General features: G+C 51.7%; 1 protein-coding gene across 1 annotated transcript in view; it reads left to right on the plus strand.

Moving 5' to 3' along the window:
• The window catches only part of PLXNA4 (plexin A4), a 632,199-nt gene that overhangs the window by 516,128 nt on the left and 102,821 nt on the right, over positions 1 to 13,250 (plus strand). Inside the window, exons 11-13 of the mRNA XM_054015834.1 lie at positions 391 to 487; positions 3,965 to 4,155; positions 12,988 to 13,139. Of these exons, the coding sequence (XP_053871809.1) occupies positions 391 to 487; positions 3,965 to 4,155; positions 12,988 to 13,139 (440 nt within the window). The remainder of the gene's footprint in view (positions 1 to 390; positions 488 to 3,964; positions 4,156 to 12,987; positions 13,140 to 13,250) is intronic.

The following is a 13,250-nucleotide window of genomic DNA, read 5'->3' on the forward strand; positions in this document are numbered from 1 at the left end:
ACAAGAAAGCACACCCAATCTCTTGAAGGTACACCTCAGAGATGCATTCAATAGCAAATACACCCAACAGCTACAAGGTACACCTCAGAGATAAACCCAACACCTAGAAAGCACACCTCAGAGATACATGCAAAATCAGGAAGCCACACCTAAGAGATGCACCTAACTCCTGGGGTGTTCCCTTAACTGCTAGCACCTCAGGGCCATCCGACATTGAGAGAGAGAGAAGTTCCCTGCACTGAGAATGGCTGGTCACCATCCCTCTGAGAGCTCAGCAGTGGGAGTCCCTACAGTCAGTGGCGTGTGGAGAGGGTGCCATTTCCCGTGTCTGGGGCTCATGCTGCCCCCCACGCTGGGCCTGATGTTTTGTTTTTTCTCTCCTGTTTTTAGTATTCATATGAAGGGATGGAGATTAACAGCCTGCCGGTGGAGCTGACAGTCGTGTGGAATGGGAATTTCAACATTGACAACCCAGCGCAGAACAAAGGTAAAGAATTATTTCAACTTGTCCTTGGAAGCGGTAACCTTAGCAACAGACCACATCACTCCACACACTTAACAAAGCAGCCACCGTTTATCTGCGCAATCTACCTCATGGTTGTTCTGTGCACTCCGCAAATTACTAATTTCTGTGCTCTGTTTTTTCTCCGAGCACCTGAGAAGTGGGACTCCCCTCCCCCCTCTCCCTCCAACTCTCTTCACCACCTTCTCTGTTTCCTCTTCCCCTCTCCCTGTCTCCTCTTGTGTCCCTCTCTACCCCTCCCCACCTCCTCCCCCCCTTCCTTCTCTCCCCTTCACCTCCCTTTCAATAAGGCTCTTCAAGTTAATGCACCCGCAGCTCGTCTCTGGTCTCGGTTCAGATGTGATGTGTTAATGAACAGGGAGGGAGGGGGCAGTGTGCCAGTGAGGAAAGGTTGAATGAAGTGAAGTGATAATGGAAAAGGACTGAGGCCCACTCCTGGCCAGAGAGCCTGGCTCCAGTTAATTGCAGCAGATGGCCAGGGGCTGATCTGACTCTCGCTGGGGAGCTATCACCCATTCCGAGACAAGCATATTAGTCCAGAGTTTCACTGCAGCTAGATTTTCCACTTCTTCCCCAGCCTCTCCTTCCCTCCTGCCCCTTGCCCTCAGTTACCCAGTAGCCCTGGGCTCCCTCTCTTCTCAGATCCTCTCTCACCTTCCATCGCTTCCCTTAGAGGTTTTCCTTTCCCCCTCCCTTCCCCTTTCCTGTCCCCCTGCTTCTCTCCTCACTCGCTTCTCCTCTGTCCTACTTCCTTCCTCCTCCTCAGCTCTGGGTCTTCCCACTTTACTTTCCCTACGGCATCTAGAGGCCCTCCCTCTGGCTGGGGGGTTTTTGGATGTGGTTCTCTCCAGAACCTGCCATGCTGCACTGTGAGAGTGGGGATTGGAGCGCCACAGGAGGGCAACATGTCTTCCTCCCCATAGGATGCGCCCCTGTTCCCTCTTCTTCTCCCTGCATCCTCCTCCATGGTCTGTGCCCCTCCGCTGGATCCCCTGTGCAGCTGTTTTCCTGCCTGCACTTTGTCAGGGACTCGGCAGCTGATAATCAGTTAGTGACAGGTAGGGTGACCAGACAGCAAGTGTGAAAAATTGGGACGGGGTGGGGGGGTAATAGGAGCCTATATAAGAAAAAGAGCCAAAAATCGGGACTGTCCCTATAAAATCGGGACATCTGGTCACCCTAGTGACAGGTGACAAGTTCTTCTAAGCTGCCGATCGGCTTGTTCGGACAATGTGCCAGGGCCCTCCTCTCCACTGGCAGCTTGGTGGCCGAGCACATTCGCACTGCTCTCATCAGGCTTCAAGCAGGCAGAGCAGCCTCTTCCCATGCAGCCGCAGCGCTGCCTGGCGTGCTCTGCGGGAGTCAGGTTCAAGGCACAAGGGAGGAAGTAGCCAAGGGTCTGGGTGCTCCGTTAATCACTGAGAGTCCCTGGTGAGTGACGACCTCTATACATCCCCAGGACAGTGGCAGGGCAAGCTATCCCCAGCCTGCTCCCGTCTCTGTCCTTCCTCTCTAGGGATGAGAAGGGAGTCCATTGTCCACTCCGTCCAGGGCCTCTCTGATGCTGCTAGGAGGGAAGGCCATCTGTGATGTCCATAGCTGTCCACTATCCCTTGGACTGTGACCTCTAGCCTAGTGGCCCCATAGCAGTTATCGCATAGTCACCATTGTTGGTCACCGCCGACCTAGACTGGGTTTGAATCCTCAGGCTAGAGGCAAAAGGCCCCGAAGCCTGTTACTGATCCCCTAAGCCACCCTGTCCCTTCTCTTGAATTGCTGTCTTTTGAAAGCCAGTGGCATGGAGTGTAATGGGCGTGAATGGCTATTGACTGTGTGGAGGGAATCAAAGGGGTTTTCCGTAGGTGGCACATGAATGGCCGAGTTAACAGTATAATTTTCACAGTGGGAAAAACCCAGCCCTTCTAATCAGCTGTTCTGATAGCATTTCCCCTGCCACAGCATGCTGTGAGCCTGAGATCATGCTGCAGTCTGCAGAAGGGCTTGCCACAGACTGTTCCATATGGAGACTACAAGCTCTGAGTGGCAAGGACCTGCCTATGCTGTGCTCAGCATGTGCTAGGTGCTGTACAAATAATACCACCCTGCGAGGACGCTCTCTGCTCAGCATCGCTGGATTATCTGGTTTCCACGAGACTCGACTCAGCACATTTAGCATAGCCTATGGACTCACTGGGTGAAGTCCAACAGACAGACAGACTGACGGTGACTCCGAGAATGAGAGCAGATCTCACCTCAGAGGGGCCCACTACAAACTCCATTAGGCCAGTGCACTTGGTAATGCAATGTGGTTGTTAAACACTGGCCATTCCTCTCTGGAGATGGAAGTCCAGAATTTTGGCCAAAGTCACCAATGACCGTGGGGTTTGATTGGCCCAGCCAAGTCCCACTGCCTAGATTATGCTGAGATCTGAGGCCCGTCACCAAACCACCCTACTACTCCATTCCATGGCAGTCTCTGCTGAGAATGGACCCAGGTCTGGGGTTAGTGAGGGATTCTTGCAGATCGAGTTGGAGATGCCTTTTGGGATTGACACGAAACCATTTCTTAATTTTTTCCCCCCGAATTGCCAGTGAACCAAAAAATCAGTTCTTTGTGTAGCTTTAGTTATCAAGGCTAGTTAGTTGCAATATGGAAAATGCTTTCACATCCTCATAATAGCATATTATTATACCAAAAATCAAAGATGAGTTTAATCGGCATTTGTATTAGAAGGGGACCAAAGTTAGTCCCTCAACTCCCACATTTCCTGAGGTGGCGGAAGAAGGGGAAATGCTCATTTTCAATTCTGGATTCAAACCAATGCCCAGAAATTCTGCATCTGTTGTTATTAATTATCATTCTTTATTATTTATTTGTACTATGATAGCACCTGGAGGCCGCAACGAAGATCCCCATTGCCTGAGGCGCTGTGAATGCACATAGAGACAGCCCCTGCCCCCAAAGGGGCACAATCCAAATAGACAAGATAGATAAAAAGTGGGATAGAAGCTGGATTATTATCCCCATTTTACAGATGGCGAATTGAGGGTGAGACAGACTAAGTGACTTGCCAAAGGTCCACAGGGAGTCTGTGGCAGAGGTGGGAACTGAGCCCATATCTCCTGATTCCCCAGCCCGTGACTTGACCACTAGAGCATTCTTCCTCCTGGCTCTGATGCAACTAAAATGTTGTGAGATTCCCGATCCTTGCCCAACCTAGGACAGTAGCAACTGGGCTTCCATTCTTTATTCCCCTTGGGAGACTCTGCCTCCATCTAGTAAGTTATTGGATATAGAATAACTTCTATTTGGCCTATGTTTCCCTATGTTCATTTCCCATCCATTGCTCCTAGTTACGCCTCTCAGCCCTCCTTCCAGACTCCCCCTCCCTCCATGGTATGTACCCTCCTCAGGATCTCTCTCCTTCGCTGTCCCCACAGTGCACCTGTACAAGTGTGGGGCCATGCGGGACAGCTGCGGCCTGTGCCTGAAGGCCGACCCAGACTTCGAGTGCGGCTGGTGCGAGGGACAGAACCAGTGCACGCTGAAGCACCACTGCCCCATCCAGGAGAACCAGTGGCTGGAACTGTCCGGGACCAAGGGCAAATGCACCAATCCCCGGATCACCGACGTAAGTTGTTCTCCGCACTCTCGTTAGTGTCAGGTCACCCGCTTCAAGAGCCCATCTCTCTTGTGCTGGTTGATTTCTCTGCTTTGTCCCTGGCTCAGCGTTGGAACTGCGCCAGGGCTAAGCTCTGTCAGTTCAAGCAGAGCCCCCGCTGCCTCTCGCAATGAGAGGTCAGACTCAACGTGTCTCATGGAGGAGCCCCTGGTGCCTTCCATGACAGCAGCCGAGCTGGGATGACACAGCTCCCCCGCCCGCCCCCCACCTGGAGCTGGCTGCTGAATCCCAGCCCTGATCCCAGGCACCCTGCCAACTCCACAGTCTCCGGAGCACTTTGTGGGTGTGAAGTGAAGTGAGAGTGCAGGCTGCCACTAATGCTTCTTGACACCAGCAGCACAGACAGAGCCACTGCCTCGATTATGCCGAGATCTGAGGCCCACCTGGTGTAAACTGGCAGGATGCCATTGACTTCAACAGAATGACATCCATTTACATCACCTGATTGTTAATGGGTGGGAAGCCCCCTCAGAGGCACCGTGGCCCTGGAGAACACGGGCCTTCCAGCATTCAAGCCTTCACGTGAGCGGGATAATTACAGAATTGTGTAGTTTAAGGCCAGATGGATGGGATCTCCATCGCTGGAGATTTTTAAGAGCAGGTTAGACAATCTAGATAATACTTAGTCCTGCCGTGAGTGCAGGGGACTGGACTAGAAGACCTCTTGAGGTCCCTCCCAGCCCTACGATTCTATGCTTCTATGACCACCAGCTTATCCTGCCTGACCTCCTGTATGCCATAGGCCACCGCCACCACCCAGCACCCGCACACAAACCCCAACAACTGAAATGAGACTGAAGTGTCACGGCCCACCGGAGACTAGACTGTTCTCTGCCATAGGCAGAGCATAGGAAGGACCCGCAATGGCAGGGAAATGTTTAAGTGAGACATACCCAGATAATCCTGGGAAGTGACCCGCACTCACATGCTGCAGGGGAAGGGGAAAAATCCCCAAGCTCACTGCCAATCCAATCTGGGGGAAAATTCCCTCCTGATTCCACATGTGGTGATCCTGAGCATGTGATCAAGAACCAGCCCAGCCAAGCAAGAGAGCGTGCTCGGTGCCACCTCAGAGCCCTGGCCCATCCCATCCAAAGTCCCATCTCCAGCTGCCACCATCCCTGATGTTTCAGAGGAAGCAAATGGAAAAAAAACTCTCCTAGAGTACACAGGTCTGGCCAAAACAAGAGAACTCGGAGGTGTGTCAGTCATTGGCAAAGGGAGAACAAGGCTGCTGTCAGGAGGAATGCCTCCGCAGTGAAACAGGGGGAACCCCCAGTGGGGTGCTTTCCTGTGAGGTTTCCTATCATCTGCGTTGTTCAAGGAGAAAGGTGAAGGGAGAAAGAAAGTGAGAGGGGCAGTAGGAGAGATGGGAGGAGAGAGAAGACAACTAGAGAGGGCAATGCAGGGGGAGACAAAGTGGGGAACTAGAGAGGAAAATGAGGCCTCCGGTCTCGTGTGGTTTTGGTTGTTATCTCTTGGGAGGTGCTCAGATACTGTGGTGATGAGTGCCATCATAGTCACCAGGTAGTTAAGACAGATCTCAACACTAATGATGGGGACCATATAATTCCCTAGTAGACAGAGAGATTCCTCTCCTTCCTGCTGGTGCTAGGGATGTAAGATCTGGAGTAACTCATCCAGAAGTGCATATGGAGGGTTATGACTAGAGAGATGGAGAGGTCTGAGTGGGAAAGAGACAGATTAGAAACAGCACCTTTGGGAGTCAGGACCTGATGAAATAACACGACTGCCCCACTGAGAATCCAGTGCATAGGCGCCAACTCCCTGGGTGCTGTGGGGCTCAAGCACCCACGGGAAAAAAAAAGTGGGTGCTCAGCACCCACCCGTCACAGCTGTTCCCCGGGGCCCCGCTGATCAGCTGTTTGGTGGCTGGCGGAGAGCGATGGACGGGCAGGGGGCCTCGGGGGAGGGGGAAGAACAGGGATGGGAGAGGCAGAGCGAGGGCAGGGCATTGGCAGAAGGGGCAGAACAGGGGCAGGAGAAGCAGAGCGAGGGCGGGGCCTCAGGGGAAAGAGCAGAGGAGGGGCGGGGCCTCAGGCAGAGCGAGGGTGGAGCACCCACCAGGAAAAATAAAAGCACCTGTGACCTAGTGGTATGCTTGGTGCTCAGTGCCTGCCCAGCTGTTTACAGCAATCCAGTGTTAAAAATAAACCCTGGTGTGGTGCTGCTGTGTCTTCCATCCCAGACATGGCTGGGTGGTGGTAGAAGGTGAACTGATCCTTGAATATGCAGTCCCATATCATCTTCTAGGTGGCACAAAACACAAGAAGGGGGAGTTCCCAGATGTCTACCAAACTGTCCACTGCGGAAGGGCTTGGCTCTCCTTCCCTAGGTAACTGACCCCCTAAATCTGCAGCTATTGGGAGATCCGTGGAGACCAGTCCATTGAGGAGAAGACCCTGCCCCTCCCCCAGACTAGTCACTGTCTCCATCTTCCAAAGGACACTTACATGAACATTCTTCTTGGGGTTCAGGATGCGGGGATGGGGTGCGGGCAGCAGTTTCTGCAGGGTCGAGGGAGGACAAAAGACAGCCCCTGGAGGACAAAGGTCCTATGTCTGGGTCAAAGTGGGACAAAGTAGGCAATCGGGCCTGTTGGGATGAAACAGGACTGGGGTGAGCCAGTCCTCGCCATGGCTAATGCATTATTTGCAAATAAAAAACGGTAGGGTTTGCCCGCGGGTTTCTTTTCTCAGGGTCCAGGGATCTCAGCGGGTGATAAGCAAATCTCCCAGTGCTCTGCCAGCTCTGTTCAGAATCCAGAGGTACAGACTCTGTAGCCAAAGTCTGTCTGAATGTGTGGTCTAGGGCTGGAAGTCTCCCGAGAACAAAGCCTTTATACGTAGTTCCACTGGGGTCCTAACTTCCGTGAGCGGAGCGTCTCTCTGTGTTCAGCACATCCTCGTCCATCCCAAACAAACGGCCCAGCCTTCTCCAAAGCACCCCTGGGATTCTGTCTGGGTGTTTGCATTTCTGGGTACCTTGGTCCTGGCACTCACAGCTCCTATTGGTTTCAGCCAGCTCTGAATGCCAGGCCAATGCATCTCAAGGGGGAGGGATAGCTCAGTGGTTTGAGTGTTGGCCTGCTAAACGCAGGGTTGTGAGCTCAATCCTTGGGGGGGCCACTTAGGGATCTGGGGCAAAAATCAGTACTTGGTCCTGCTAGTGAAGGCAGGGGGCTGGACTTGATGACCTTTTGGGGTTCCTTCCAGCTCTATTAGATAGGTATAAGCTGGACACCCAGCATTAGTGGCTACTTCTGAAAACTTTCACCCGGAACACTTGAAACTTAAAGTGGGGGGAAAGTTGAAAACTATTTCCAAAGTTATTTTTTCCAAATCCCGCCAAGGGTTCAGAACTTTCTCCTAGATCCAGAGATTTTAAGGCTGTATGGGACTATTATGATCCTTTACTCTGACTTATTGCATAACCTAGACCAGAGAACTCCACCCCCCAGTCCCTCCATCAAGCCCATATCTTGCAGTTGACAATTCTGAGAATCCACCCCCTGTTTTTGCACCAGGCTTCCTCCCTGCGCCTGTTGTGCTTGTGCAACAGGCGGCAAAGCATCCACGCGCCATTCTTCAGATGCAGCAGGGAGGCGCGTTGCTGTCTCCGATGGCATTTCCTGCAGGCCACGACGGCCCCACAGCTCCTCCAGATCATCGCTCGATTCGCTCATGAAATATTCTGATTGTCTGGCATGCTCATAAGTAGCTCTCGGAAAGTCTTTTTCTGAGCCATTAGCACGGAAGTAATCTCAAGTGGCTGGATATATATTGCAGCTAATGGTATGTCTGGAGCAGTTGGTGAGAGCATTCTCGTTCTGGCGGGGAGCCAAGAAAATATGCACGAGGAGTAGAGCGGATGGAAATTAAAACCACACGCACACAACAACACAAAAGCTCCCCGGTTATTTACTGGCTCCTGCATTTATATTGCCAGTCAATGAAATTAGAGGACTATAAAATTGCTCTTTATGAATGACAAGTGAGAGCTGTAGCATTAGGCTGTCGTTAGCAGCAGGTGTAAGTTGTGACACCGGGTCTCCTGGCCGGATGTATTTATGGTGGCGCCCAGGCTTCTTGGCAGTTTTCAGTCACCCTCCCTCTGCTCCCCAGACTGAAACAGACAGTCCTTGTCCCATTCGTTTGAACCTAGGATGGAAACGTGCGGCCAGTTCTTCGCTCTGTTCTTTGAATCTAGACTCAGGCAATAACACGCTCTCCTCTGCGTGGGAGTGGGGGGTCTGCAGGTTAGAACTCTGCCCCGCAGGAGCTGAGCGAATACCTGGGCAGCTTGATTCAAAGCCCACTGAAGTCATGGGGAATCTTTCTATCAATTTCAATGGGTTTTGGATCAGGCCTTTTGTTGGGGTAGCCTCTGAGACCTTAACCACTCTGGAGTATGTTGAGGTGGCTTCTCAGATCTTCTCCACTCAGCTGTCTCCGAGACCTTATCCACTCGCTTCCCAAGAGCTCAGCTTGACTCAGAACTCGTCACTGAGTTTTCTTTATTGCCATGCAATCACACTACTCAAGCGTAGGGGCTGGGTACAGGGCATACCACACATCCAAAGTTACACAGCAGCCCCCTTCCTTTATATACCTTTACACATCACACTACATTCACTCTACATTGCATCCCGTGTTTTGGGATTGGCTTGGTTACTTTGCAGGAACTAATCCATACACAGCGTGCTCTGTCCATGCGCGGTCCATGTTCGACTTTACTCTTTACTTCATCTTTACACCCCTGATTTCTCTTGCCCGTTGTTAGCTTGCTCTTAGTAATTGGTTCCCAGGGTGTCTCCCTTCTTCTCTTAGCTTGCTCAGGCATTCTGTCTTTTAGCTTACGTTTAGCACAAATACTCCATTTTCAGCTTGCTGATCTGGTAGCCTCCTTAATCCGGTCTTCTAAGAAATGAGGCCTCCCCCATGTTTAATTACTCATGGCAAGCCAGACCTACATCTGTAAGTGACCAAAGTTGCACAAGTGTGAATGGGCTTTTCTAAAGTGCTGTGTTGGCCTCCCCTTGCTTTCACTGAAGTCAGCTGGTAAATCTCCCACTGACATTATTGGGAGCAGAGTTAGACCAACGCGGAGTGCTTTTGAAAATCCTACCGTTTGATCCCAGAGGGGCCCCAACGTGGCAAAGTTTGCACCTAGATCCAAGCTGTTGGGATGTTGGGATCTAAGCTTTTGTTTCCGGCCCATCTCTAATGTTAATGAGCACAGGAGTGATGTGAGGGATGAGTCCTGGAAGTGCGACTGAGATCCCGATCTGAGCCAGGCCAGTCAGACTCAGCACCGAGTGCCCTGACGTCGGGTAGGAGTGCTCATCCTACCAGACCAGAGTCCCGGCACCGATCACTATTCCCAATGCCTAGAAAAAGGCATAAGAAAGGGCCAGCCAAAAGGGGGCGATCCCAGGCACTGAAGACAGCCAGGCATGGGGATCAGAGTAGAGTGTGATCTAAGTCAAAGCGCTCCTCGGCCTTGATACCACAGTAGTTGACACCATTAAGTTCGGTCCCAGAAGAGCCTTCTCTATTTGCAGCAGCGTGCAGCACCAATGCTATCTCGGTACCCACCACACCAGGGGCGTTTGCCACTGCCAGGGACCTTCTCTCGCTGTCAGTACCGGTATCACCGGCAGAAAGGAGTCGGTGTTATCAGAGGAGTGAACCTTCTGGGTCCTTTCAACGTTCGGTACCACACCTTTTGGTACTGTCAAAAGGGAAACCAGCTATGCTTGCCACGGAGCAGACCTCTCCACTATGGCATCGATCTCCAGCACCCCTGGGAATGGCACTCCCGTGGTCACTGGACAGAAACTCGTCCTCTTCCGAGTGGGAGACCAGGTCCTAGTTCTCCCATCCTAGGAGCTGCTCTCACTACTCCTCAAGGCATTTCCACCCTTCCATGGACCCGGGCATAGGAATAACATTGAGTGGTTGGTCAGGAGGTCACTGGGGACCGACCCCGGTCCAGTGGCCATTTTGGGACCTATGGGGGTTTCCCCCAGTTTCCAGGGCGTATTCCAGGTACTCCTATTCGGTGGCCTTGGAAAGACGGGCACCACTGTCCCATCAGGCAGCACCCAGTCCGGACTCCGGTACCAACCCTGGTACTGAACGATTCAGGATATTTGTAAAGCAGCAACCTGGTCATTAGTGCACATGTTCTCCTCCCATTACGCCATCCCTCAGCATTCCAGAGATGATGCCAATTTTGGCTGAGCTGTACTGTTGAGCTCTGCTGCAGTCTGTGTGTTCATTAACTCCGATCCTTCCGCCTAGTCAACTGCTTGAGCGTCATCTAGAGTGTTATGCACAGGTGCAATCACGCAAAGAAGAAAAAATGGATACTGACCTTCCGTAACTGTTGTTCTTCAAGATGTGCTGCACATGTCCATTCCACAACCCACCCTCCTGCCCCCTCTACGTTGGAGTTTTCCGGAAAGAAGGAACTGAAGGGGCTGTGGGGTCGGTTGGAGACTTTATACTGGCACTAACGGCCTGCGACAGCAGAGGGCGCTCAAGCCGCCTCAACGGGTGCTGCTGAGGGAAAAAAGTTCCGGCAACTGTGCTTGGGGCGTGTAGGCACCTAGAGTGGAATGGACACGTGCAACGCATCGCGAAGAACAACAGTTATGGAAGGTTTCCACTCTGGGAAACATTTCAAGATTTTGACTTTTTGTCGCAATACAGGACAAAACAAATTTCAAAATGTTGGAGTTTCCTGCTGGACAGAAAATTCTGTTTTCTGCTAGCTCTACTTTTAAACATACTCTTCACTTTCTGAAAAATTCTTCTCTCTCTCTCTCTCTCTCTCTCTCTCTCTCTAATTGCTTTTCCGTAACTCCTAGCACCACAGCATCTCCACCCAAAGGTGAAATCTTTGGCAAGGCTGAGGAGATTTTCCTGAGAACGTTTCTGAGAACATTATGTTCGAGGCACTGTCCCACAGGAATTAAGCATCTTGCTCGGTGTCAGAGGTGGGAGTGACACACAGAGCTGGGATTTGAATCTCAAATTCCAACTTCAGGGGCATTGGAATGTGGGCTTTTTTTGCTTGGCCTGGTGTAGAAATTGCGGTCAGCTATGGAGCAGGGTTTTTTTTGGATTTAGGGGATTAGCTCAAACTGGCTCCAGTGTAAAGCTCTCAAAGAAACACCGATGGACAAAACAAATGATCGATCTCACTTTGGTGATTTGGAGCTGCCAAGTTTGGTGGGGATGATACGGCGGGGCCCTTCATCACCACTGGAAAAACTCTTTGTTTCATTGCAACAGGTTACCCCTTACACCAGTGCTCACTGTGCCGTCTCCAGGCTGGGCCTGTTACGGGGGCTTCTGCAAAATCGAGCTTTCTGAAACTTAAACGGCTCAAGAACAGCTGCCCCCTGCTGGATAGAGTACAGTCGGATCTGCTCCGGGGTTTGCCAGTGTCTCCCCCACTTACGCTCTAAAGCCTAAGGGTTGCACGGAGTAGAGATGTGGGCTTTTGCAGCAGAAGAGTGTCAGTTCTAGTCCGTGTGCGGCCAGTATGTGTTTAGCTAGCAGTTGTAGCATCTGGGTCATGAGCTGTTACGGATTGGCACCCTTTGGGGCTATAATTCAGCTACATACCCACTGTTGCCAGCTATCTATGTATACATGACCTAGGGACTATAACTCACCATCTCCCCTCTTATATACAGTCTCTGTTCTTTGCATGCTGGTACAAACTGGTTTGGTGGCACAGATACAGGAGAGTCAGCGGAGCAGTCCTATAGCTGTAGTGTCGGAGATGGGTTGCAAACCCCAATACCATACCCCTTTGCGGTCCTTGATCCTCTCCCATGGGGTCCATCATCACTCTGGTGCCCACGGTAATGACAGGTGGGGCCTTGACAGTGCAGTTTGTGGGGGGTCTTTTGAACTCAGCATTGGAAAGCAGCAGAGAGCAGCCAGGTTCTCCCAGCTCCTGCCAGCATCTAGGATATCTTTGCCTGGAAAACTGCAAGGCAAGAATCTAGCTGCCAGCATGGCTTCCCAGCTGGCAGTGCTAATAGCAAACAGGTGAGAACATCCAAGAGGGAATTCCCACTCCCCATCATTTCACTGTGGCGTGATCCATGCCAGTGCTGGCAGATGGCACCCAGGGCATCATCTGAATGGGCAGCAAAGGCCTTTGGAACCATCATGAGAAGCACCTTTCCTTCATCATCTCATATGGCAAACCATTTAGGCTGATCCAAAGCTCCTTGAAGTCTTTCAATGGGAGTCCATGTCCTGACTTCAATGGGCCTTGGATAAGTCCCTGAGTATGGAGGAGAGATTGGTTGGACCTTTCTGTCTTGGATTCCTCTCCTCCCCCTGCTCCCTCTCCTCCCCCAGAGCTTTCCACTGATGAAGTTTTACGGCTGATGGACATTTACAAAACCTGGAGCTTAATCTCCGTGCAAAAGTCCCACCCTCCCACAAGTAGATAGACTTGTTCCCAGGTATCCCTTGATAGGCCGCATGCAGAGCTGGTCTGGTGCAGCGTTACTCACGTAGGAGAGGCAACGGGATGTATCCCATGGGGTGGAATTTTGGAAACGGTGTGTTTGGGACCAGAAGCGAGACGCAACAATGCGGATGTATTTGTGAGGGAGCCATTCATGGTGACGTGAGCCTGCGATAGTCTGAGATGCTGATACAACTCCTGCCTTGGTGGCCTTTGATATGCCAGTGTGTCTATCTGTTTGCTCTTGCCTCTTTTCTTCAGATCATCCCGGTGACGGGCCCTCGGGAAGGAGGAACCAAAGTGACAATCCGGGGAGAGAATCTGGGCCTGGAGTTCCGGGACATTGCATCTCACGTCAAAGTAGCTGGAGTGGAGTGCAAACCACTGGTGGAAGGATACATCCCGGCAGAGCAGTAAGTTGGACATGTACTGGATTGTGAAACAATGTGCTCAGTAACACCTCTGCTGCCCCCCCTTCGCTCTGCGGGAGGAGTCAGAGCCCCCAGGAAGCCAGAAATTGAATG

The sequence above is a fragment of the Malaclemys terrapin genome, chromosome 1, assembly GCF_027887155.1.
Source record: "Malaclemys terrapin pileata isolate rMalTer1 chromosome 1, rMalTer1.hap1, whole genome shotgun sequence".
NCBI lineage: Eukaryota > Metazoa > Chordata > Testudines > Emydidae > Malaclemys > Malaclemys terrapin.